Source organism: Carassius auratus, chromosome 10 (genome assembly GCF_003368295.1).
Source record: "Carassius auratus strain Wakin chromosome 10, ASM336829v1, whole genome shotgun sequence".
NCBI lineage: Eukaryota > Metazoa > Chordata > Actinopteri > Cypriniformes > Cyprinidae > Carassius > Carassius auratus.
Window position 1 is genome coordinate 7271853 of NC_039252.1, and position 26398 is coordinate 7298250.

The window sequence follows — 26398 nt, forward strand, 5'->3', positions numbered from 1 at the left end:
TACAGCCTGAAAAAAAGGGTCTGTATGGTGTGCGGTTCTTATTAGCAGAATTAAAACTGAATATCTTCTGTACTAACAAACAGTTTCATGTCTGTTGCTTCCCAGGAAAACCGAGTCACAGTGAAAAGATCAAAGACTGCAGGAAATTGATATCTCACATTGCTGCTTTATAATCTGTTCTAGTGATAGTTTTGTGTTCATGCATATTTTGTTATATATATTTAAATCATACTAATGCATCATTCCCAGCATGTTGACACACATTTTTTTTTATGTTTGACATTTATAAAAAAAGACTGTATTTGTTAACCAAGTATCTGAATGAGTATATTCTGAAAGTATTTTAAGACCAGTGTTGGGGGTAACAAGTAGTGAGTTATGTAATCGGATTACTTTTTCAACACTCAATGTTTGGACCCTCTTTGTTTTGGTAAATGGTTTTCATGGTTGTTCATCTGATTTAATCATGTTAAGGTGTATTATCTCCCCTACTTAAGTTCAGTTCTGTCAGTGTTTGATTGTTGGGTCTTGTCTCTAATTGTGGTAAATGTACTGTTGGACTTACCTGGTTTACCTTCATCTTATTCCTGCATTGTATCTCTCGTCTCACAGCACATGACATAACTTGTAAAGTAACAAATTACTTTTTAATTTACAGGAAAAATGTCTGAGTTAGATGCAAGTGAGATGCAAACTCAGAATATGATGCAAACCTGCAATAATTAAATGTTAAATAAAATAAATATTCTTCATTTATTTAATCCCATTTTAATAATCAATGTCTTCGCTGCTGACCAGCGATGATCCAATTCAACCATAATAATAAAACAATATATTGCTGAAGAGTTTTGAACTTTCTTCTCCTGCATCTTTTGCAGTTTAGAATGGCAGTCTCTACTGTAAAGATATGATTTTACATTTCCTGTACTACTTTTTAAAAGTAACTTTCCCCAACAGTGGTTAAGACGGTTTTGTCTTAACGTTTGTTAATATAGCGGATGCAGATGCTACCTTTTTAGTTTTTATTTGAATTTCAGGAGGAAGAGTGTTACATAGTCATTTAAAATCTAAAGTAAGTTCATATGACACAAGCTCCTCCTCAGTGGTTCTTCACAGCGCACCCAAAGATACCTGATCATAAGAGCGATCAGACATCCACATCAACACAACTCATTTCACATCAGGTAAAATAGTTCATGCATGATTAGTATGATTATATGATTAGTATAATTATAAAGCCTATATTTATGTACATTTTGACATGAGATCAAAATTCAACCTTCATCTTTTGACTGTTCTGATCTTTCACACCATTGATTGTTTTAGTGTAAGTTTTTGTTAATTTACTGTTCTACTTTGTTATATGTCAAAACTACTCTATACATTTTTAAGTGTTCCAGACAATTAAATGATTATGATATGAGCGAGAGTGACAACATTTTTAGCTGTTCTCTTTTTTACTTATTACATTGCAAGCTAATGTTAGTCAGCGAGCGTGATTTCACCAAGTACAACATGTTCCTGGATCAACAAGATCCTTGTTGACCAGAATCAGAATCAGAGTTCGCTTTATTCACTACGTGTGCGCAAAAACACAAAGAATTTGTTTTTTTTAAGGTGCTCCTGGTACATACATATATGCATACATATACACATGACATGAGAACAAAAAAAAAAAACAATAACATTTAAATAGTAAGACTTAGCAATAAATAATGTGTATGAATTTGGAACAGTAGATTGATTTATATACAGATTTGTGAATTTTTACTCTATATAGACCTGTATAAATAATATGCATATGTATTTGCATAATACTTGAGAAAGGCAATAATTTAAGATGTAGAATGATTTACGGAAATTAATTACAGTACACTGGTAATGATTCATATGTTAACTGTGTAAGCTGGAGATGGCATGGGGGAAAAAACTGTTTTTGTGTCTAGATGTTCTGGATCCTGGAACAACATTTCAATCAACCAATCAGAAATGAGATCAGTTACAATCAGGGTCAGGTGCTTCTACACCCTTGTTAATCAGTTATCCCACTGTTTTTAGGAATAAATTATGGGTGAGGTTAGGTTTTAGGGGTAGGGATTGGGTTAAGTCTGTAGTTTTGGACAATAATATTAATCCAGGATCAGCAGATGTTGATTCAGTAACATGTCTTACTTGGCAAAATCCTGGCAACCGATGTAAGTCTTTGCAGTGTGCCAGTTTGAAAGTCACTCTAGACAAAAGTATCATGTTTTAAATATTAATGCAGATGTGCTGTGCTTGAAAAGTAGAGAAAATGAACTGTAAATGAACTGTAAACTTCAGAATCTGAATGCTTAAAGGGTAAATTAATCCCAAAATGTTATTAATTATACCCCCTCATGTCGTTTCAAACCCGTAATACCTTACATTCATGTTTGCAACACAAATAAAGATATTTTTTGCTGAAATCTGAGCGCTTTGCCTCTATAGACAGCAGCACAACTGACACGTTCAAGACCCAGAAAGGTAGTAAGGACATCTTTAAATTAAACAGTTTTTCAACACAAAAGAAGATATCATCATTTACATCAGTTTCTTACTTGTGTTGAAGACAAAAGGTATAGTATTTTTATTAAAAGTAAAGTATAGCTTTGTTTCAGCAGAAGAAAGACACTGATGTAAATTATGTAAATTATGACATAATTCAAATTTTTGTGTGAACTATTCCACTAATTCCAGGTGAAAACTGCCTAGAATGGAGAGCAGCGAGGTCATATCAACTGACAAAGCTACAGTTATCATCCAAGTCAATCCACAGGTGGCACAACATGGTGTTATTTCTGAGGATAGACAGCAGACCGGAGGAGCATATCACAATACAGCTCTCTCAGCATTTATCAGAGCACAACCAAAGGCACTGGGGGTAATGTATTTCATAATGAATTATTATTATGTGAGGTTTTGGGAATCACATTTTGCTCTGTGATAAAATAAAGAAAAAATATTGTCCTAAGTCTTGAAGTGAATAGATGTGTGCCTTTCTGATTGCTTTAAGACTGTAGTGCACAAAACAAACTGTACATTACCTTTGTTTGTGTGTCCAAACATGAATGATATCATTATAAATACATAAATGCATCTGACCCATATCTGCTCTGTCTAGACCGTCCAGATAATGACTGGAGTGATGATTTTCCTATTTGGTATTGTACGCACCATTGACTATGATTACCGTCACCCTATTTCTGTTTTTTATGGCATAACCTACTGGGGATCCCTTATTGTAAGTTTCTTTTATTGGCTTTACTAGCTTCTGATTTTAATATCCAGTGAAGCTGAACATGTCCTGTGTTTCTTTCAGTACATCAGTGCTGGCTCGCTGTCTGTTTCTGCGCAGAATAAACTTCATCTGTGTGTGGTGCGTACATACAATGTGATCAACTCTACTTTTCTCATATTATGATGCATTCATACAATATTGTACATACTACTTTTTAAATGTTGTGCAATTTATTCCACTAAAAGAGTAAATCAATTATTTTATCTGTTAATTCAGTAAAGCCTGCATGCAGTAGTGTATAATGTGACTACAGCAATATACTTTTATTTACATGATTTCTAATGAAAACTAAAATAATAATTTTGAAAAAAATAAGGAAATCACTATATATATATATATATATATATATATATATATATATATATATATATATATATATATATATATATATATATATATATATATATATATATATATTTTTTTTTTTTTAATCAAATTCATTACAATGTTCCTGTGGCTCTGTGATAGAGCATTGCATTAGCAGAAAAAAAAGGTTGTGGGTTGAATCCCCAGGGAACACTCATACTGAAAAAAAAAAAAAATGTATAGCCTAAATGCATTAGTTCCTTTGGATAAAAGTGTCTGCTAAATGCATTAATGTAAATCACACCATTATACTGGGATTAATCACACACTTCATGAAATTAAACATAGACTATTTATCTTATTTGAAATGTTTTTATTATCATTTGCTATATCCAGCACAGTAAACCACAACATTGAAGGGTGATTTTCAAAAATCTATATTTTCTGCAAGCTTTTTTTTCCCAAGATAAATATAGATTTCTTTCCAAAAGAAAACTCCAAAAGAAAACTCCAAAAGGCTCCAAAAGAACCAAATGATATAAGGAGCCCATATAAGCACTTATGAAAAAAAAAAAAAAGAATAATTGTATAGTGTATGTACAGTGCAACAGCAAATAGTTTTTTTTACATTCTAAGTCAAGTTGTGACCGAACAGGACCACATGGAGATGCAAAAAAACAAACAAACAAACAAAAAAAACTAAACCAACCAATGGCTGACTGCATAACATTAATAATGAACTGAAAACGCAACATGAGTCTCTGTTCTCTCTGCAATCTCTGATGTAATCAGCCTGGTTTCCTTTATATTAGTGCTGTTTTGGACAGATTGTTTGAATGCATTCACTTACTGGATCATTAAACTGAAAACTTTTCTCAGAGTTTAGCTGCTTATATATATATATATATATATATATATATATATACACACACACATAATTTTAATTATACTACAAATATTTTACAGTGTGAGTTCAGGCTGTTTTACAAGTGTACACTATTACCACTGTCACCCTTCATGTGTCAGCTTTTCTTCCTGCAGGTGAAAGGCTCTCTTATAATGAATGTGATCAGTGCCATAACTGCAGCGATCGCCATTGTTCTGATGAGCATAGAGATTCACTACTTGTTAATGTATCGATGCAGATATGAATACAGCTGCACATTGAAGGTACAGTGTGCAAGACAATATTAATGTTATATGTTTAAACTTATTTATTTATTTTTATTGATGTTTTATTTAGAGAAATAGTTTGTGCCATCATTTACTACTTTTCATTAATTAATTCAAATGTCTGAAAAGGATACATATAATCTAATAACTTTTATAAACTCATTTAATATAGCTGATATTATTTGAGGAACTACTTTTTTATATTAGCATGTTGAATATTTTTTAGAGAACTGATCTGGGGATCATTGGAATATTGCTGGTGTTCTCCATCCTTCAGTTCATCATCTCCATCTTTATCTCAGGATTTGCCTGCAAAGCCACCAGCAACACAGACTCTACAGTGATAAATGTGGCACTTAACAAGGTCAGTATTTCCTCCAGTAAAAAGTATGTACTTTAATTTTACATCAAACAAGTCACAATCACAAATGTAAAGCTATCAAATATTTAAAATGACCATACTATGCCATCTGAACACCTCAGTGGTCTAAAACTAGGACAAAACACTACAATACAAACTGTTTAATTGAAAATACATTTTTTGTCTTGCATTGTTGAAATGTAGTTATATTGCTGTAAAACATAAAAACAACAACAGCACGTTTGTGTGTAGTTTTCCTTGGATAATTCCTTACATACTGTATAATCTACAGTGTGGATGTTAGGAAAATTAAAATGTATAAGTCTGATTCTCTTCTGTACTAACATATCTTGTCTGTTTCTTCCCAGGGAAACTGAGTCACAGTGAGGAGATCCTGTTTAAAGGCTGCAAGGAATGAATAACTCACAAGTAGTTTCAGTCTTTGGTTCTTTTAATTGTGATGATTTTGGCTCATATTTAACAAAAACTAAACAAAAATGAAAAAATAAATATCAACAAATTAGAATATGGTGACATGTCAATCAGATAATCAACTCAAAACCTGAGTCTTCAAAATGGTCTCTCAGTTTGGTTTATAGCAAGGATACACAATCATGGAGAAGACTGATGATCTGACAGTTGTCCAGAAGACAATCATTGACACCCTTCACAAGTAGTGTAGCCACAAACATTCATTGCCAAAGAAGCTGGCTGTTCACAGAGTGCTGTATCTAAGCATGTTAACAGAAGGTTGACAGGAAGGAAAAAGTGTGGAAGAAAAAGTTGCACAACCAACTGAGAGAACCGCAGCCTTATGAGGATTGTCAAGCAAAATCAATTCAAGAATTTGAGTGAACTTAACAAGGAATGGACTGAGGTTGGGGTCAAGAAATACAGACGTGTCAAGGAATTTGGCTACAGTTGTTGTATTTCTCTTGTTAAAGGGGGGGTGAAATGCTATTTCATGCATACTGAGTTTTTTAAACTGTTAAAGAGTTGGATTCCCATGCTAAACATGGACAAAGTTTCAAAAATTAAGTTGTACGTTTGAAGGAGTATTTTTGTTCCCAAAATACTCCTTCCGGTTTGTCACAAGTTTTGGAAAGTTTTTTTCGAGTATGGCTCTGTGTGACGTTAGATGTAGTGGAATTTCCTTATATGGGTCCTGAGGGCACTTCTGCCGGAAGAGCGCGCTCCCGTATAGTGAGGCTGAGCAGCACAGACATTTCACTGATCAGAGCGATTCCCTGATCAGAGAGCGAGAGCGTCGCGAAAAGTCACAAAAGAAGTGTGTTTTTGGTTGCCAGGGCAAGACAACCCTGCACAGATTACCAAAAAAAAACAGCATTAAGGGACCAGTGGATGGAGTTTATTTTTACAGAGCACCAACGGAGTTGTGCAAGTGTTTTTGTTTGTTCCCTGCATTTCGAAGATGCTTGTTCACAAGGCCCAGTTTGACGACGGGTTTGCGTATCGTTTATTTCTTAAGGATGATGCAATCCCAAGGAAAAAGGGTCACGATCGTGTGTTGGAACCACTGATCTATATATATAACTATTCTATTATATAGATATCTATATTATAGATCAGTGGTTGGAACAGCAGGCGGTGAGTAAAACTGCTTCAAATATCTCTGCCTCCTTGTTAGTGCGTCCCCTCCCATGCCGGAGACCCGGGTTCGAGCCCCACTCGGAGCGAGTCGTTGCTGCTGCTGCTTTCGTTCAGTTTCAGCCTCTGGATCTGATTCTGGATCATAAATAAACGGCTGAATCTGACTGTAAGCCATGGTTTGTTTTGGATGATGGGTTTTCCCTCACGGTAATGTCACAGCTTCCACATGCTCTCAACGCAAAAGCCTATTCGTGCTCGTGATTCTTTAGCTCCGCCCACACGTCACGCCTCCAGCCGGTCGTGTTTTTCCGGGAAAAATTGGTACAGACTATCTTTCTCTTATGAATATAATAAAACTAAAGACTTTTTGGATTTATGAAGGATGCAATACTACTCTATATGTACTCAAGATTAACAGGATATTGATTGAAAATGAGCATTTCACCCCCCCTTTAAGCCACTTCTGAACCACAGACAACTTCAGAGATGTCTTACATTGGCTAAGGAGAAGAAGAACTGGACTTTTTCACAGTGGTCCAAAAGTCCTCTTTTCAGATGAAAGCGTTCAATGTCATCTGCTGGTGTTGGTCCAATGTGTTTTTTGAAAACCAAAGTCACTGCACCCGTTTACCAAAAGCTTTTTAATCTACTTCATGCTTCCTTTTGCTGACCAACTTTTAGAAGATGCTAATTTCATTTTCTAGCAGGATTTGGCACCTGCCCACACTGCCAAAATCTGGTTAAATGACCATGGTGTTAGTGTCTTTGTCTGGCCAGCAAGATTCCCAGACCTGATCCCCAGAGAGAATCTATGGGGTATTTTCAAGAGGAAAATGAGAAACAAGAGACCAAACAATGCAGATGAGTTGAAGGCCACTATTAAAGAAACCTGGGCTTCCAGACCACCTCAGCAGTGCCAAAAACTGATCACCTCCATGCTACACTCAATTGAGGCAGTAATTAAAGCAAATGGAGCCCCAACCAAGGAATGAGTAAATGTACAGTAAATTAACATACTTTCCAGAAGGCCAACAATTCACTAAAACAGTTTTTATTGATCTTATGAAGTATTCAAATTTGTTGAGATGGGTGGGTTTTTGTTAAATGTGAGACAAAATCATGACAATTAAAATGAAAAATGAATTTATTTAATACACAATTTTCACAATTTGATTTTTTTTTATTTGAATTACTGAAATTAACTTTTTCCACGAAATTCGAATATATTGAGATGCACCTGAACGGTTGAAACAAATCTGTGTTTAACAGAGCATAAAACCATCATTAAATAAACATAAATGTCTAATACGGTAATTCAGTGCATCTAGGACATTATTGGAGATCATTGTCAAACTGTCAACAACACTAGTCTAATGTAATATAATAATGTTTATTAATATTATAAGTGAACAAGTACAATGTTGTGGAAATAGTCTAGTTTAGTGCTGGCAGAGAGTCACTGGGTTAGAAAGATTGACAAACCCTGTACTAAAGGACCAAGAGAGATGAACAGTCTAACTCTATCTATCAAACACAATGCAAATATTAGACATGATCTTTGAAACAAGAACGTAACAGTCCCTGACTGTAATACCATCATAATGACACACTTTGAAAAGCAATGGATGTCAAGAATTTGTCAAAGGTCATGTGAAGTGCACTTAGAAAGCTATAAAATGCTCTAAAATGTCCTTTTGCTGCTTTTTGCTGGATACTGTTGGTGTAAAACTTCTCAATGACAGCTAGATTATACACAAACACACACACACACACACACATCTTCTTCCAGACAGGTGTAACTATCCTCTGCTGTCAGAAGAACCAACAAAAACATGTAACATTACATGCTAGCAGAGCCATCAGCTAAACCGACTCTATACAGAGGTAAATGTGGCACTGTAAATGATTTAGTGATGTTATTATTCCTGTTAGCAGAGGGGCAGTCAGTTTTAACCCATCAGCCGATAGTTATGTTGAAAGAATGATGCAACTAAATTCACAATCAAAGTTAAATCTATTAGAACGATAAGGACATATAGAGCAATGTTTCATGGTATACTGTCTTTAATCTAGTGCACATCATACTATATGAAATAAATATAAGAACCTGTTTTTTGAAAGTTTACAAGGAGTTAATATCTTTTATCCCCCCCCCCAAAAAAACAACAACACACACACACACATACACTAACAACTAGAGGAGACAGAGTGATGTGTACTGGTGCTTTTAAAAGTATTTGGTTTCACAAATTTCTGTAATTTGAATGCTATCTTGTAGTTTTATTTGAATTTCAGGAGGAAGAGTGTAACATAATCATTTAAAATCTAAAGTGAGTTCATATGATATTACACAAGCTCACACACAAAGATCATAAAAGCAATCAGACATCCACATCAACACAACTCATTTCACTTCAGGTAAAATATTTCATTAAGAGCTGGGGGGATGTAAACTTTTAAACAGGACGATAATGTATAAATTATTCTCATTTTGTTTAACGATCACATATATAGTTTTTTCATTTAGAACATAAATACTTACATGTTTCCCAGAAGATGAAATAATTACAATATACCCTGATCATCCAAATCAAAAGTTTACATTCCCCTTAATGCATTGTGCTTCCTTCTTGAGCATCAGTAAATGTTTTCACCTTTTTGAATAGTTATGCATGAGTCCCTCATTTGTCCTCAGTGTTAAAAGATGGATCTCAAAATCATACAGACACTTTTGGAAGGGTTCAAATATGCAAAAAATTTGGAAAACCAAAGAATCTGCATGAGCTGTAAGATTTTTCCTGAAGACCAGCAGGCACTACTTCAGACAAACAAGGAACTCATGAATGACTATCACAAAATATATAAACATTAGTGGATCATCCAGGAAAGACACAGAGTATTAATATTCAATGGTATGTAAACTTCTGAACAGGGTCATTATGTTATTAGTTTGTCTTTTGGATATATGTGTACTCAGGTACACCTGTTCAATTACTTGGTAACACAAATTGCTAATCAGCCAATCACATGGCAGCAACTCAGTGCATTTAGGCATCTAGATGTGGTGAAGACGACTTGCTTAAGTTCAAACGAGCATCAGAATGAGGAAGAAAGAGAATTTAAGTGACTTTGAACTTGGAATGGTTGTTGGTGCCAGACAGGCTGGTCTGAGTATTTCAAAACTGCTGATGTAATGTGATTTTCAGGCACAATCATCTATAGGGTTTACAGAGAATGGTCCAAAAAAGAGACAAAAATCCAGTAAGCAGCAGTTGTAAGGATGAAAATGCTATTTTGATGTCAGAGGTCAGAGGAGAATGGGCAGACTGGTTAGAGATGATAAAGGCAACAGTAACTCAAATAACCGCTCGTTACAACCAGTGTATGCAAAACACCATCTCTGAACGTACAACACGTCGAACCCTGAAGCAGATGGTCTATAGCAGCAGAAGACCACACCGGGTGCCACTACCATCAGCTAAGAAAAGCAAACAGTGGCTACAATTCACTCATGCTCACCAAAACTGGACATTCGAAGATTGGAAAAAAACTTGCCTGGTCTGATGAGTCTCGATTTCTGCTGCGACATTCAGATGGTAGAGTCAGAATTTGGCATAAAGAACATGAAAGCATGTATCGATCCTGCCTTGTCTCAGCGGTTCAGGCTGGTCATCTTGGTGTAATGGTGTGGGGATGTTTTCCTGGCACACTTTAGGCCCCTTAGTGCCAACTGGGCATCGTTTAAATGCCACGGCCCACCTGAGCATTGTTTCTTACCATGTCCATCCCTTTATGACTACAGTGTACCCATCCTCTGATGGCTACTTCCAGCAGGATAATGTACCATGTCACAAAGCTCAAATCATCTCAGACTGGTTTCTTGAACATGCCAATGAGTTCACTGTAATAAAATGGCCTCCACAGTCACTAGATCTCAACCCAATAGAGCAAATTGTGGTGGAAAGGGATATTCACATTGTGGATGTGCAGGCAACAAGTCTGCAGCAACTGAGTAAAAACTGAGTATCCTGTCAATATGGAGTAAAACGTCTGAGGAATGTTTCCAACACCTTGCTGAATCTATGCCACGAAGAATTAAGGCAGTTCTGAAAGCAAAAGGGGGTCCAACCCAGTACTAGCAAGGTGTAGCTTCTTATTTAAATGTCTAGAATGAAGTTGAAATTTCTTCCAGTATATTAGTGGTGGCTCTCTGTCTGTTTCTGCACAGAATAAACTTCATCTGTGTGTGGTGCGTACACAGGGCCGTATTAAGACAATTAATTCCTCAAATGTAATTTATGAACTTGTCCAACTACCGTATTTTTCAGACTATAAGTCGCACCTAAGTATGAGTCGCATCAGTCCAAAATTACGTCATGACAAGGAAAAAAAACATATATAAGTCGCACTGGACTATAAGTCTCATTTATTTAGAATCAAGAACCAAGAGAAAACATTACCGTCTACAGCCGCGAGAGGGCGCACTATGTTTTCAGTGTAGACTACAGGAGCACTGAGCAGCATAGAGCGCCCTCTCACGGCTGTAGACGGTAATGTTTTAACTTTAACTTCAATGGTAAACAGGGAGAGTGTAGTCAATCGCTTCTGTGTCATTGTCTCCTGAGCTCATTCTTCACTCTTTTAAAAAAAAAAAAGTACAATCCCTGGAACATTTTGAATTGTAGCTAAACATCTAGCGTCCTTGTCTTTCTTCAACTTTCTTTTTGCAAAACCACTCAATTGACATCTGTCCATTTTGATTAATTTTCTGTAGCCATTAAAAAAATGACACATTTGCGCGTACTTGTTGTGGACCAACTCAATTCTGACAGATTGGGGACGGAAGGGGGGACTGATAGTGGTCATGTTATCTTTATTTATTTATAATTTATTATTATTATTATTATTGTTAATTTAGTGTTCATAAACAAGTTATGTATGTCTTTCAAGAATTTCAAGTTAATAATAAAACAATTTACGTCGAATATTTTTAAAGCTTGTGTCATGTGGTGGCCCTCTAGTTGTTGTGAATGGTTGGTGCCCCTGGGAACTGGCCCAAGTGCCCTTATGGATAATCCGGCTCAGTGCGTACATACAATGTGATCAAATCTTCTTTTCCACATTAAATTAAATTTATGCATTTAGAAGACGCTTTTATCCAAAGCAACTTGCAGTGCATTCAGGCTATCAATTTTACCTATCATGTATTCCCGGGGAATCGAAACCCCAACCTTGCACTTGGTTATCATGATTTTTAATGAAAACTAAAAAAGAAAGTTGCAAAAACATTCTGAAGGGGTTTTTCAGCATCACTTACACATTTGTGTAAATGCATGAGAGGAAACCACAAGATTTCCATGGTAAACAAACTTTTACCACAGCAGTCTGAAAATTGAGAGACTTTTACCACTGAAAGGATGTAAACTAAAAGACATCTGACTCATTTTCAATTTACAAAGTAAATATATTCTCTGAAAAAAAATGGTATAGAAACTATTTCTGATATTGCTAGTAAATTTCATAATGAGTTACAAAGAAATGGCAACACATTGAATAAAACATAAAATTTACAAAGACTGAAATCAACATCCGGTTCTCCAATAATCTTTTTATTATTATTATATGTATATATTTTTTTAATTTACTTCAAATATTTTTTACTGTTCCTAATAAAGACTGTGCTGATCTTAAAACAATGAACTGTCATACTTAAAAATGATACAAAGATCACAAAAAAATAGTTCATGTTACTGGTGCCCTGTGTTCCCAGTGTCTGTGTTCCTGTAGCTCAACTGGTAGAGCATTGCACTTTTAGGGGTTTGATTCCCCGGGAACACATGATAGGTAAAAATTTATAGCCTGAATGCACTGTAAGTCGCTCTGGATAAAAGCGTCTGCTAAATGCATAAATTTAAATAAAATAAAAGATATTAGAATGTAATATAACTCTGTATAACTCTGAAACTCACTTAATATAATTAATTGAATATTATTTGAGATACTGCTTTCATATAAGAATGTTGAATATTTTTAAGAGACATGATCTAGGGATCGTTGGAATATTGCTGGTGTTCTACATCCTTCAGTTCATCATCTCAATCTGTATCTCAGGATTTGCCAGCAAAGCCACCAGGAACATCGACTCTACAGTGATACATGTGGCACAAGTAAATGATTTAGTGATGATCACCAGGGTCTGTTTTATCCCAGTATTTTACATTAAACAAGTAACAGTAACACACTTCATTGTAAACTATTTCATTCTGTTAGACTGCTGAAGTGTATGACAGTGACAGCTTTTATTTGGTTATTCCTCACAATCAAGCCTATACAAATAGTTTTTACGGTGTGGATGTTAATAATAATATTATAATGAGTCTGAATCTCTTCTGTACTAACATACTGTATCTTTTCTGTTGCTTCCCAGGAAAACTGAGTCATAATGAAGAGATCCATATGCTCCAAGGAAATTAATATTTTATAATATTGATGCTTTTTAAATCTGTTCATATTATACAGTGTTGTATTTATGCATATTTTGTTATATATTTGAAAATTACACTTCTGCATCACTCCTTTTCCTTTGAATGAGTATATCCTGCTGAACTTGTGTTAAGACCAGTACTAGCGGTAACATGAGTTATGTAATCAGATTACCTGTTTCAAGTATCTAGTAACACATTACTTTTTAATTTACAGAAAAAAAATCTAACTTTTTTAAATAAGTAATAACAGTTTTCCAATTTATTGACTGACAGCTGTCCTGTTCCTATGTTGAGAGAAATCAGGAGTAAGTTCAAAGGCGTTGTTTGCGCTGTATAAACATGTTGCTTACTGTAGTTTTAGACTAAATGTGAATATGCATTTATATATCTCACTTGTACAAAAACAGATTCAGTATTCCGAAAAATGAATAAAAACTGTGAAACGCAAACTCAGAATATCAAAAATATTTTGTATGTATTGAGTCCCATTTTATTAACTATTATCTTTGCTGCTGAACTTTGATGATCCAATTCAACCATAATAAAATACTTGTGAAGAGTGTCCTGCATCTTTAATGCATTTTCTTTTGCCTGAGGCTTTTCATTTTACTTTTGGTTTGAAAGCACATTTAAATTTACCAAAAATACAACTTTTTTATATTAAAAACAAAAAAAGCAAGCCCAGCACAGATGAGAAAAAAATTTACATACTGCATTACTTTCCATAAAAGTAACTAAGTAACACAATTACCGTATTTTTCAGACTATAAGTCGTACCTGAGTATAAGTCGCATCAGTCCAAAAATACGTCCTGACGAGGAAAAAACCATATATAAGTCGCACTGGACTATAAGTGGCATTTATTTAGAACCATGAAACCAGGAGAAAAAATTACCGTCTACAGCAGCGAGAGGGCGCCCTATGCTTTCAGTGTAGACTACAGGAGCACTGAGCAGCATTAGAGCCCCCTTTTGCGGCTGTACACGGTAATGTTTCCTCTTAGTTAATTTCTCTCGGTTCATGTCAAATTAATTTTCATAAATAAGTTGTACCTGACTATAAGTCGCAGGACCAGCTAAACTATGAAAAAAAGTGTGACTTATAGTCTGGAGAATACGATAGTTACTTTTTAGGGGGTAACACAATATTGTAACACATTTCTTTTAAAGTATAACTTTCCCCAAAAGTGCTTAAGAGCGTTTTGTCTTTGAGAAAACACACATGCAGTGGAGAAACACACACACACACACTAACAACTGCTTTTTTAAAGATATTTGTGTTCAAAAATTTCTATAATTTATGCTACCTTGTAGTTTTATTTGAATTTCATGAAGAAGAGTTACATAATCTATCACGACACAGAGGCAAGATGCAAGTGCAAGGCAATTTAATGGCAAGATATATAATAGGTTAGACAAACAGACTATAATGAAAGATGACACAGATGGAGATTGGCAATGATCACAAGCTCTGATGTTGGATGACGCAGGGACCTCGGTGGACAACAGTGATAATCCTCGGTGACCCAGTGCTGTAATCCCAGTGAAGGTGCTTGTGATTCAAGAAGACATGACGAAGAACAACAGGGGGAATCCAGGATTCAACACAGCCAGGGGACAGAACGGAACTCAGGGAAGAACCACAACGATCTGACAACATGAGACACCAGTTACTGCACTTAAATAGACACACACAAAGGGGTGCAGGTGGTGCTGTAATCAGATGTGATCAAGGACCACGCCCACAGACACACACCTGCACACTAAACAAGCCAAGAGAGAGACAGACAATTAATGAACCGTGACAGTACCCACTCCCCTAGGAGCGCGATCCTGGCATTCCTCGACGGACTTACCTGTCGATTGTAATCATCGATCAGGGAGTGTCCCTAGCAGAAACCCAACTTCTCTCCTCCGGACCGTAACCCTCCCAGTCCATCAAGTATTGGAATCTGCATCCCCTGCTTCTCGAATCCCGAATACATTTAACCGAATAAGTGGGTTCCCCATCTACGAGACGCACTGGGGGAGGAACAGGGACCGGTGGGTTAATATGTGAATGAAACACAGGTTTTATTTTTGACACATGGAAGGCGGGATGAATTTGAGGCGGGAAGTTTGAAGCGGACTGCCACCGGACTAATGATCTTAGTGACAGTGAACAGGGCCAATAAATTTAGGAGCCAATTTATTAGACATGGATCAGAGCGGAATGTTCTTAGTAGAAAGCCACACTTTTTGACCAACAACGTATACGGGAGGCTTTGACAGGTGGCGATCAGCCTTGGTCTTGGTGTGTGCCCCCACCTGAAGCAGAGTCTCACAGGCTCTGTTAGGAGGGTGAAGTGGCGGCCGAGGAGGTAATACCTGAGCTCCAAGACTGCCCACTTGATGGCCAACGCTTCCCTCTCTGCCGTGGCCTACCGCTGCAGGGGTCAGCTTTCGGCTTATAAACATCACCGGGTGTTCCTCACTGTCATGGCCCTGCGAAAGGACGGCTCTAAACCCGGTGTCGGACGCATCCATGGCTGCCCCTTCCTGGTCAGGTCTTTCAGGGCAGAAGCTAAGGAGGAGAAGTTAGGCATAAAGCAGCGGTAATACCCCGCCAACCCCAAAAAGGGGTATCTGTGTTTTGGAGGTGGGCCGCAGTGTGGAGAGGATAGCTGCCACCTTCTTCTCTTAAGGTTTGATCATACCGTGACCCACCTGATATCCCAAGTATTTGGCTTCAGCGAGGGCCAGATGACACTTCTGAGGGTTCACGGTCAGGCCAGCCCGGCGTAGTTCTGTCAGCACCCTCTGCAACCGCTCCAGGTGGTCCTCCCAGGTCTCTGAGTGGATCACGATGTTGGTGCGGCCGGAGGAGGACGTCCATGAGCCATTGGAAAGTGGCCAGGCCCTGTGTAGGCCGATGGGAAGAACCCGGTACTGCCAGTTGCCACTTGGGGTAGAGAAGGCAGTTTTTTGGTTTTGCCTGATCTGTCAAGGGGACCTGCCAGTAGCCCCTGGTGAGGTCAAGAGTGTATATGAACCGGGCCCTTCCCAAATGGTCCAGTAGCTCGTCGACGCAGGCATGGGATAACAGTCAAACTTGGGGGGACCTCGTTCAGGCGGCAGAAGTCTTTACAGAAGCGGAGGGTGCAGTTGGGCTTCAGAACCATGAGGATGGGGCTGGACCATGGGCTGCGCAATGGATCGATTACCCCTAACCTCAGCATCTCCTGTACTTCCTCCTCGATGGCGTGTTGCCGAGGGAGTAATAAAATCTAGAGTGACGTGGAACCAGGGTCTTGAAGGGACTGACAGCGGTTGAAGTAACCCATCTGGAGGTCAAGCCTAAACAAAACTGCGGATGTCGCGAGTCATTAATGGCCACCAGAATCATTGCTCTACCAAAAAAGTGGTGCGATTAACCCTTGGATGACATGCTATGCTGGAAAAATGGCCCCATTGAATGAAGTTGGACCGATACCCCTCTGGCACAAACAACTGATTTGGTGGGCAGTCGGGCGAGGCCTTACCCCTTCTAAGGCCGTCATGATCTTCGCTTCGACCTCCCACCTGATAGTGGAGACAATTAGAGGCTCGAGTAAAATGCACTCGGGAGTAGACAGGCATTCGGAACGATCAAAAATACGAGATAAAGAGTCTGGTTTGATGTTCTTGGAACCCGGGCAGTATGAAAGAGAAAAATCGAAACGACCGAAAAAAACTGCCCACCGTGCCTGCCTAGAGTTGAATCTTTTGGCGGTTCTGATATATTCCAAGTTCTTGTGATCTGTCCATACAGTAAAAGGTACCCCTGAGCCATCTAACCAATGTTGCCATTCCTCCAGCGCTAACTTGACTGTCAACAACTCTCTGTTACCAATGTCATAGTTATGTTCGGCAAGTGATAAACGATTAGAAAGAAATGCGCAGGGATGCATCTTGTCATCTGCGGGAGAACATTGGGAAAGTACTGCACCTACCCCCACCTCCGATGCATCGACCTCCACCACGAACTGACGCAAAGGATCAGGGGCAAGGAGGATGGTAGCCAAAATGAAGTGACTCTTGAGATTGGCAAAGACAGCCTCCGCTGTATCGGATAACCTGAATGTAGTTCTGGGGGAGGTCAAGGTGGTCAGAGGTGCTGCTAGTTGGCTGTAGTTGCGAATAAAACGGCGATAGAAATTGGCGGACTTTAGAAACCTCTGTATGGCCTTACGGGAAACAGGACTTGGCCAATCTATCACAGCCCTAAACTTGTCAGGATCCATATGCACTTCCTCAGATGATACGATGTACCCTAGGAAAGAAACAGACCGTGCATTAAAAACGCATTTCTCCGCCTTGACAAAAAGCCCATTTTCTAACAACCTCTGAAGCACTCATCTGATGTGCAGAATATGATCCAGGAGAGAAGATGAAAAAATCTATGTCATCCAGGTAAACATATATGAACTGGTCAACAATATCTCTCAGCACATCATTGACGAGTGCTTGGAAGACCGCTGGGGAGTTGGACAGCCAGAAGGGCATATTCAAGTATTCAAAGTGCCCCCTAGGGGTATTAAACGTGGTCTTCTATTCATCGCCCTCCCTTATGCGGACCAAATGATAAGCATTACGTAAATAAAATTTTGTGAAAATGGATGCTCCCTGTAAATATTCGAAGGCTGAAGACATCAATGACAAAGGATAAGTATTCTTTACAGTGATGTTGTTCAGCTCCCAGTAATCGATACATGGTCGCAGAGATCCATCCTTCTTCCCCACAAATAAGAACCCCGCCCCCGCTGGAGATGAGGAAGAACAAATGAACTTGGATGCCAGAGAATCAGAAATATATTGTATTATATATAATATAAATATATTGATTGTTGGGTCTTGTCTCTAGTTGTGGTAAATGTACTGTTGGACTTACCCTGGCATATTAAAACCCGTTTACCTTCATCTTATTCCTGCATTGTATCTCTCGTCTCACAGCACATGACATAACTTGTAAAGTAACAAATTACTTTTTAATTTACAGGAAAAATGTCTGAGTTACTTTTTCAAATAAGTAATGCCAGCTTCTTTGTTTTGCCATTCATTGCCTGACAACTCTCTGTCCTCATGTTGAGAGAAATCAGGAGTAAGTCTGGAGGTGTTGTGTGAACATGATGCTTCCTGTAGTTGTGAACATGCAAATTCAGTATTCCACAAAATTAATAAAAACAATGAGATGCAAACTCAGAATATGATGCAAACCTGCAATAATTAAATGTTAAATAAAATAAATATTCTTCATTTATTTAATCCCATTTTAATAATCAATGTCTTCGCTGCTGACCAGCGATGATCCAATTCAACCATAATAATAAAACAATATATTGCTGAAGAGTTTTGAACTTTCTTCTCCTGCATCTTTTGCAGTTTAGAATGGCAGTCTCTAGTGTAAAGATATGATTTTACATTTCCTGTACTACTTTTTAAAAGTAACTTTCCCCAACAGTGGTTAAGACGGTTTTGTCTTAACGTTTGTTAATATAGCGGATGCAGATGCTACCTTTTTAGTTTTTATTTGAATTTCAGGAGGAAGAGTGTTACATAGTCATTTAAAATCTAAAGTAAGTTCATATGACACAAGCTCCTCCTCAGCGGTTCTTCACAGCGCACCCAAAGATACCTGAATCATAAGAGCGATCAGACATCCACATCAACACAACTCATTTCACATCAGGTAAAATAGTTCATGCATGATTAGTATGATTATATGATTAGTATAATTATAAAGCCTATATTTATGTCAATTTTGACATGAGATCAAAATTCAACCTTCATCTTTTGACTGTTCTGATCTTTCACACCATTGATTGTTTTAGTGTAAGTTTTTGTTAACTGTTCTACTTTGTTATATGTCAAAACTACTCTATACATTTATAAGTGTTCCAGACAATTAAATGATTATGATATGAGCGAGAGTGACAACATTTTTAGCTGTTCTCTTTTTTACTTATTACATTGCAAGCTAATGTTAGTCAGCGAGCGTGATTTCACCAAGTACAACATGTTCCTGGATCAACAAGATCCTTGTTGACCAGAATCAGAATCAGAGTTCGCTTTATTCACCACGTGTGCGCAAAAACACAAAGAATTTGTTTTTTTTTAAGGTGCTCCTGGTACATACATATATGCATACATATACACATGACATGAGAACAAAAAAAAAACAATAACATTTAAATAGTAAGACTTAGCAATAAATAATGTGTATGAATTTGGAACAGTAGATTGATTTATATACAGATTTGTGAATTTTTACTCTATATAGACCTGTATAAATAATATGCATATGTATTTGCATAATACTTGAGAAAGGCAATAATTTAAGATGTAGAATGATTTACGGAAATTAATTACAGTACACTGGTAATGATTCATATGTTAACTGTGTAAGCTGGAGATGGCATGGGGGAAAAAACTGTTTTTGTGTCTAGATGTTCTGGATCCTGGAACAACATTTTAATCAACCAATCAGAAATGAGATCAGTTACAATCAGGGTCAGGTGCTTCTACACCCTTGTTAATCAGCTATCCCACTGTTTTTAGGAATAAATTATGGGTGAGGTTAGGTTTTAGGGGTAGGGATTGGGTTAAGTCTGTAGTTTTGGACAATAATATTAATCCAGGATCAGCAGATGTTGATTCAGTAACATGTCTTACTTGGCAAAATCCTGGCAACCGATGTAAGTCTTTGCAGTGTGCCAGTTTGAAAGTCACTCTAGACAAAAGTATCATGTTTTAAATATTAATGCAGATGTGCTGTGCTTGAAAAGTAGAGAAAATGAACTGTAGATGAACTGTAAACTGCAGAATCTGAATGCTTAAAGGGTAAATTAATCCCAAAATGTTATTAATTATACCCCCTCATGTCGTTTCAAACCCGTAATACCTTACATTCATGTTTGCAACACAAATAAAGATATTTTTTGCTGAAATCTGAGCGCTTTGCCTCTATAGACAGCAGCACAACTGACACGTTCAAGACCCAGAAAGGTAGTAAGGACATCTTTAAATTAAACAGTTTTTCAACACAAAAGAAGATATCATCATTTACATCAGTTTCTTACTTGTGTTGAAGACAAAAGGTATAGTATTTTTATTAAAAGTATAGTATAGCTTTGTTTCAGCAGAAGAAAGACATTGATGTAAATTATGTAAATTATGACATAATTCAAATTTTTGTGTGAACTATTCCATTAATTCCAGGTGAAAACTGCCTAGAATGGAGAGCAGCGAGGTCATATCAACTGACAAAGCTACAGTTATCATCCAAGTCAATCCACAGGTGGCACAACATGGTGTTATTTCTGAAGATGGACAGCAGACCGGAGGAGCATATCACAATACAGCTCTCTCAGCATTTATCAGAGCACAACCAAAGGCACTGGGGGTAATGCATTTCATTATGAATTATTATTATATGAGGTTTTGGGAATCACATTTTTCTCTGTGATAAAATAAGGAAAAAATATTGTCCTAAGTCTTGAAGTGAATAGATGTGTGCCTTTCTGATTGCTTTAAGACTGTAGTGCACAAAACATACTGTACATTACCTTTGTTTGTGTGTCCAAACATGAATGATATCATTATAAATACATAAATGCATTTGACCCATATCTGCTCTGTCTAGACCGTCCAGATAATGACTGGAGTGATGATTTTCCTATTTGGTATTGTACGCACCATTGCCTATGATTACCGTTACCCTATTTCTGTTATTTCTGGCATAACCTTCTGGGGATCCCTTATTGTAAGTTTCTTTTATTGGCTTTACTAGCTTCTGATTTTAATATCCAGTGAAGCTGAACATGTCCTGTGTTTCTTTCAGTACATCAGTGCTGGCTCGCTGTCTGTTTCTGCGCAGAATAAACTTCATCTGTGTGTGGTGCGTACATACATACAATGTGATCAACTCTACTTTTCTCATATTATGATGCATTCATACAGTATTGTACATACTACTTTTTAAATGTGCAATTTATTCCACTAAAAGAGTAAATCAATTATTTTATCTGTTCATTCAGTAAAGCCTGCATGCAGTAGTGTATAATGTGACTACTGCAATATACTTTTATTTACATGATTTCTAATGAAAAGTAAAATAATAATTTTGAAAAAAAAAAATAAAGAAATCACTATATATATATATATATATATATATATATATATATATATATATATATATATATATATATATATATATATATATATATATATATATATAGGGCTGTCAATATATATATATATATATATATATATATATATATATATATATATATATATATATATATATATATATATATATATATATATATATATATATATATATATATATATAATTTTTTTTTTAATCAAATTCATTACAATGTTCCTGTGGCTCAGTGGTAGAGCATTGCATTAGCAGAAAAAAAAGGTTGTGGGTTGAATCCCTAGGGAACACGCATACTGGGAAAAAAAAAAATATATATATAGCCTAAATGCATTAGTTCCTTTGGATAAAAGTGTCTGCTAAATGCATTAATGTAAATCACACCATTATACTGGGATTAATCACACACTTCATGAAATTAAACATAGACTATTTATCTTATTTGAAATGTTTTTATTATCATTTGCTATATCCAGCACAGTAAACCACAACATTGAAGGGTGATTTTCAAAAATCTATATTTTCTGCAAGCTTTTTTTTCCCAAGATAAATATAGATTTCTTTCCAAAAGAAAACTCCAAAAGAAAACTCCAGAAGAAAACTCCAAAAGGCTACAAAAGAACCAAATGATATAAGGAGCCCATATAAGCACTTGTGAAAAAAAAAAAAAAAAAATTGTATAGTGTATGTACAGTGCAACAGCAAATAGTTTTTTTTTACATTCTAAGTCAAGTTGTGACCGAACAGGACCACATGGAGATGTAAACAAACAAACAAACAAACAAACAAAAAAACTAAACCAACCAATGGCTGACTGCATAACATTAATAATGAACTGAAAACGCAACATGAGTCTCTGTTCTCTCTGCAATCTCTGATGTAATCAGCCTGGTTTCCTTTATATTAGTGCTGTTTTGGACAGATTGTTTGAATGCATTCACTTACTGGATCATTAAACTGAAAACTTTTCTCAGAGTTTAGCTGCTTATATATATATATATATATATATATATATACACACACACATAATTTTAATTATACTACAAATATTTTACAGTGTGAGTTCAGGCTGTTTTACAAGTGTACACCATTACTACTGTCACCCTTCATGTGTCAGCTTTTCTTCCTGCAGGTGAAAGGCTCTCTTATAATGAATGTGATCAGTGCCATAACTGCAGCGACCGCCATTTTTCTGATGAGCATCGACATTCACAACTTGTTAATGTATGAATGCTACAGTTATGAATACAGGTGCAAATTGAAGGTACAGTGTGCAAGACTATATTAATGTCATCTGTTTAAACTTATTTACTTATTTATTTTTATTGATGTTTTATTTAGAGAAATAGTTTGTGCCATCATTTACTACTTTTCATTAATTAATTAATTCAAGTGTCTGAAAGGGATACATATAATCTAATAACTTTTATAAACTCATTTAATATAGCTGATATTATTTGAGGAACTACTTTTTTGTATTAGCATGTTGAATATTTTTTAGAGAACTGAACTGGGGATCATTGGAATATTGCTGGTGTTCTCCATCCTTCAGTTCATCATCTCCATCTTTATCTCAGGATTTGCCTGCAAAGCCACCAGCAACACAGACTCTACAGTGATAAATGTGGCACTTAACAAGGTCAGTATTTCCTCCAGTAAAAAGTATGTACTTTAATTTTACATCAAACAAGTCACAATCACAAATGTAAAGCTATCAAATATTTAAAATGACCATACTATACCATCTGAACACCTCAGTGGTCTAAAACTAGGACAAAACACTACAATACAAACTGTTTAATTGAAAATACATTTTTTGTCTTGCATTGTTGAAATGTAGTTATATTACTGTAAAACATAAAAACAACAACAGCACGTTTGTGTGTAGTTTTCCTTGGATAATTCGTTACATACTGTATAATCTACAGTGTGGATGTTAGGAAAATTAAAATTTATAAGTCTGAATCTCTTCTGTACTAACATATCTTGTCTGTTTCTTCCCAGGGAAACTGAGTCACAGTGAGGAGATCCTGTTTAAAGGTTGCAAGGAATGAATAACTCACAGCCTTTTTTATTATTATTGTTTTTAAATTATATATATATATATTTAATAAATAAATAAAAAGAAGATTTAAGAATTACATCAAATATTTGATTGTTGATACAAAAACACTTTTTTATGTATATGGTGTCTTCTTTATTTTAAGGAAAATTATAGAAAAAGCATATACAGGTGCATCTCAATAAATTAAAATGTCCTGGAAACGTTCATTTATTTCATTAAATCACCTCAAATTGTGAAACTCATGTATTAAATAAATTCAGTGCACACAGACTTAAGTACTTTCAGTCTTTGGTTCTTTTAATTGTGATGATTTTGGCTCACATTTAACAAAAACTAAACAAAAATGAAAAAATAAATATCAACAAATTAGAATATGATGACATGTCAATCAGATAATCAACTCAAAACCTGAGTCTTCAAAATGGTCTCTCAGTTTGGTTCACTAGCAAGGATACACAATCATGGGTAAGACTGATGATCTGACAGTTGTCCAGAAGACAATCTTTGACACCCTTCACAAGTAGTGTAGCCACAAACATTCATTGCCAAAGAAGCTGGCTGTTCACAGAGTGCTGTATCTAAGCATGTTAACAGAAGGTTGACAGGAAGGAAAAAGTGTGAAAGAAAAAGTTGCACAACAAACTGAGAGAACCGCAGCCTTATGAGGATTGTCAAGCAAAATCGATTCAAGAATTTGAGTGAACTTCACAAGGAATGGACTGAGGCTGGGGTCAAGAAATACAGACGTGTCAAGGAATTTGCTACAGTTGTTGTATTTCTCTTGTTAAAGGGGGGGGGTGAAATTCTATTTCATGCATACTGAGTTTTTTACACTGTTAAAGAGTTGGATTCCCATGCTAAACATGGACAAAGTTTCAAAAATTAAGTTGTACGTTGGAAGGGGTATTTTTGTTCCCAAAATACTCCTTCCGGTTTGTCACAAGTTTCGGAAAGTTTTTTTCGAGTATGGCTCTGTGTGACGTTAGATGGAGCGGAATTTCCTTATATGGGTCCTGAGGGCACTTCTGCCGGAAGAGCCCGCGCTCCCGTATAGCGAGGCTGAGCAGCACAGACATTTCACTGATCAGAGCGATTCACTGATCAGAGAGCGAGAGCGTCGTGAAAAGTCACAAAAGAAGTGTGTTTTTGGTTGCCAGGGTAAGACAACCCTGCACAGATTACCAAAAAAAAAAAAAAAAACAGCATTAAGGGAACAGTGGAAGGAGTTTATATTTACAGAGCACCAACGGAGTTTGTTTTTGCAAGTGCAAGTGTTTGTTCCCTGCATTTCGAAGATGCTTGTTCAGAAGGCCCAGTTTGACGACGGATTTGAGTATCGTTTATTTCTTAAGGATGATGCAATCCCAATGAAAAAGGGTCACGATCGTGTGTTGGAACCACTGATCTATATATATAACTATTCTATTATATAGATATCTATATTATAGATCAGTGGTTGGAACCGCAGGCGGTGAGTCAAACTGCTTCAAATATCTCTGCCTCCTTGTTAGTGCGTCCCCTCCCATGCCGGAGACCCGGGTTCGAGCCCCACTCGGAGCGAGTCGTTGCTGCTGCTGCTTTCGTTCAGTTTCAGCCTCTGGATCTGATTCTGGATCATAAATAAATGGCTGAATCTGACTGTAAGCCATGGTTTGTTTTGGATGATGGGTTTTCCCTCACGGTAATGTCACAGCTTCCACATGCTCTCAACGCAAAAGCCTATTCGCGCTCGTGATTCTTTAGCTCCGCCCACATGTCACGCCTCCAGCCGGTCGTGTTTTTCCGGGAAAAATCGGTACAGACTATCTTTCTCTTATGAATATAATAAAACTAAAGACTTTTTGGATTTATGAAGGATGCAGTACTACTCTATATGTACTCAAGATTAACAGGATATTGAGTGAAAACGAGCATTTCACCCCCCCTTTAAGCCACTTCTGAACCACAGACAACTTCAGAGATTTCTTACATTGGCTAAGGAGAAGAAGAACTGGACTTTTGCACAGTGGTCCAAAGTCCTCTTTTCAGATGAAAGCGTGCAATGTCATCTGCTGGTGTTGGTCCAATGTGTTTTTTGAAAACCAAAGTCACTGCACCCGTTTACCAAAAGCTTTTTAATCTACTTCATGCTTCCTTTTGCTGACCAACTTTTAGAAGATGCTAATTTCATTTTCTAGCAGGATTTGGCACCTGCCCACACTGCCAAAATCTGGTTAAATGACCATGGTATTAGTGTCCTTGTCTGGCCAGCAAGATTCCCAGACCTGATCCCCAGAGAGAATCTATGGGGTATTTTCAAGAGGAAAATGAGAAACAAGAGACCAAACAATGCAGATGAGTTGAAGGCCACTATTAAAGAAACCTGGGCTTCCAGACCACCTCAGCAGTGCCAAAAACTGATCACCTCCATGCTACACTCAATTGAGGGAGGAATTAAAGCAAAAGTAGCCCCAACCAAGGAATGAGTACATGTACAGTAAATTAACATACTTTCCAGAAGGCCAACAATTCACTAAAACAGTTTTTTATTGGTCTTATGAAGTATTCAAATTTGTTGAGATGGGTGGGTTTTTGTTAAATGTGAGACAAAATCATGACAATTAAAATGAAAAATGAATTTATTTAATACACAATTTTCACAATTTGATTTTTTTATTTGAATTACTGAAATTAACTTTTTCCACGAAATTCTAATATATTGAGATGCACCTGAATGGTTGAAACAAATCTTGAAACAAATTTTGAAACAAAAACCCACACACACATCCACACACACACACACACACACACACACACACACACACACACACACACACACACACACACACATAAACATTACATGCTAGCAGAGCCATCAGCTAAACCGACTCTATACAGAGGTAAATGTGGCACTGTAAATT

General features: G+C 36.6%; 2 protein-coding genes across 2 annotated transcripts; both read left to right on the top strand.

Moving 5' to 3' along the window:
* The first annotated feature begins 2724 nt into the window (after positions 1 to 2724).
* On the top strand, positions 2725 to 5536 carry LOC113109453 (membrane-spanning 4-domains subfamily A member 12-like). Its single transcript, XM_026273021.1, has 6 exons — positions 2725 to 2902; positions 3143 to 3262; positions 3341 to 3397; positions 4667 to 4795; positions 5025 to 5162; positions 5528 to 5536. The coding sequence occupies exons 1-6, from the start codon at positions 2735 to 2737 to the stop codon at positions 5534 to 5536; spliced, it is 621 nt and encodes a 206-aa protein (XP_026128806.1). The 5' UTR covers positions 2725 to 2734.
* Positions 5537 to 20479: 14943 nt separating this feature from the next.
* LOC113109454 (membrane-spanning 4-domains subfamily A member 12-like) lies at positions 20480 to 23446 on the top strand. The gene is made up of 6 exons (XM_026273022.1): positions 20480 to 20674; positions 20915 to 21034; positions 21113 to 21169; positions 22566 to 22697; positions 22986 to 23072; positions 23438 to 23446. Exons 1-6 carry the CDS (start codon positions 20507 to 20509, stop codon positions 23444 to 23446), a joined length of 573 nt encoding a protein of 190 aa, XP_026128807.1. The 5' UTR covers positions 20480 to 20506.
* Positions 23447 to 26398: the final 2952 nt, after the last annotated feature.

Coding starts and splice junctions, on each gene's coding strand:
- LOC113109453 (XM_026273021.1), top strand. CDS start 2,735: ATGGAGAGCAGCGAGGTCATATCAACTGACAAAGCTACAGTTATCATC. Junction 3,263..3,340: donor CCTACTGGGGATCCCTTATT/GTAAGTTTCTTT, acceptor TGTTTCTTTCAG/TACATCAGTGCTGGCTCGCT. Junction 4,796..5,024: donor AATACAGCTGCACATTGAAG/GTACAGTGTGCA, acceptor AATATTTTTTAG/AGAACTGATCTGGGGATCAT.
- LOC113109454 (XM_026273022.1), top strand. CDS start 20,507: ATGGAGAGCAGCGAGGTCATATCAACTGACAAAGCTACAGTTATCATC. Junction 20,675..20,914: donor CACAACCAAAGGCACTGGGG/GTAATGCATTTC, acceptor TGCTCTGTCTAG/ACCGTCCAGATAATGACTGG. Junction 21,170..22,565: donor ATAAACTTCATCTGTGTGTG/GTGCGTACATAC, acceptor TTCTTCCTGCAG/GTGAAAGGCTCTCTTATAAT.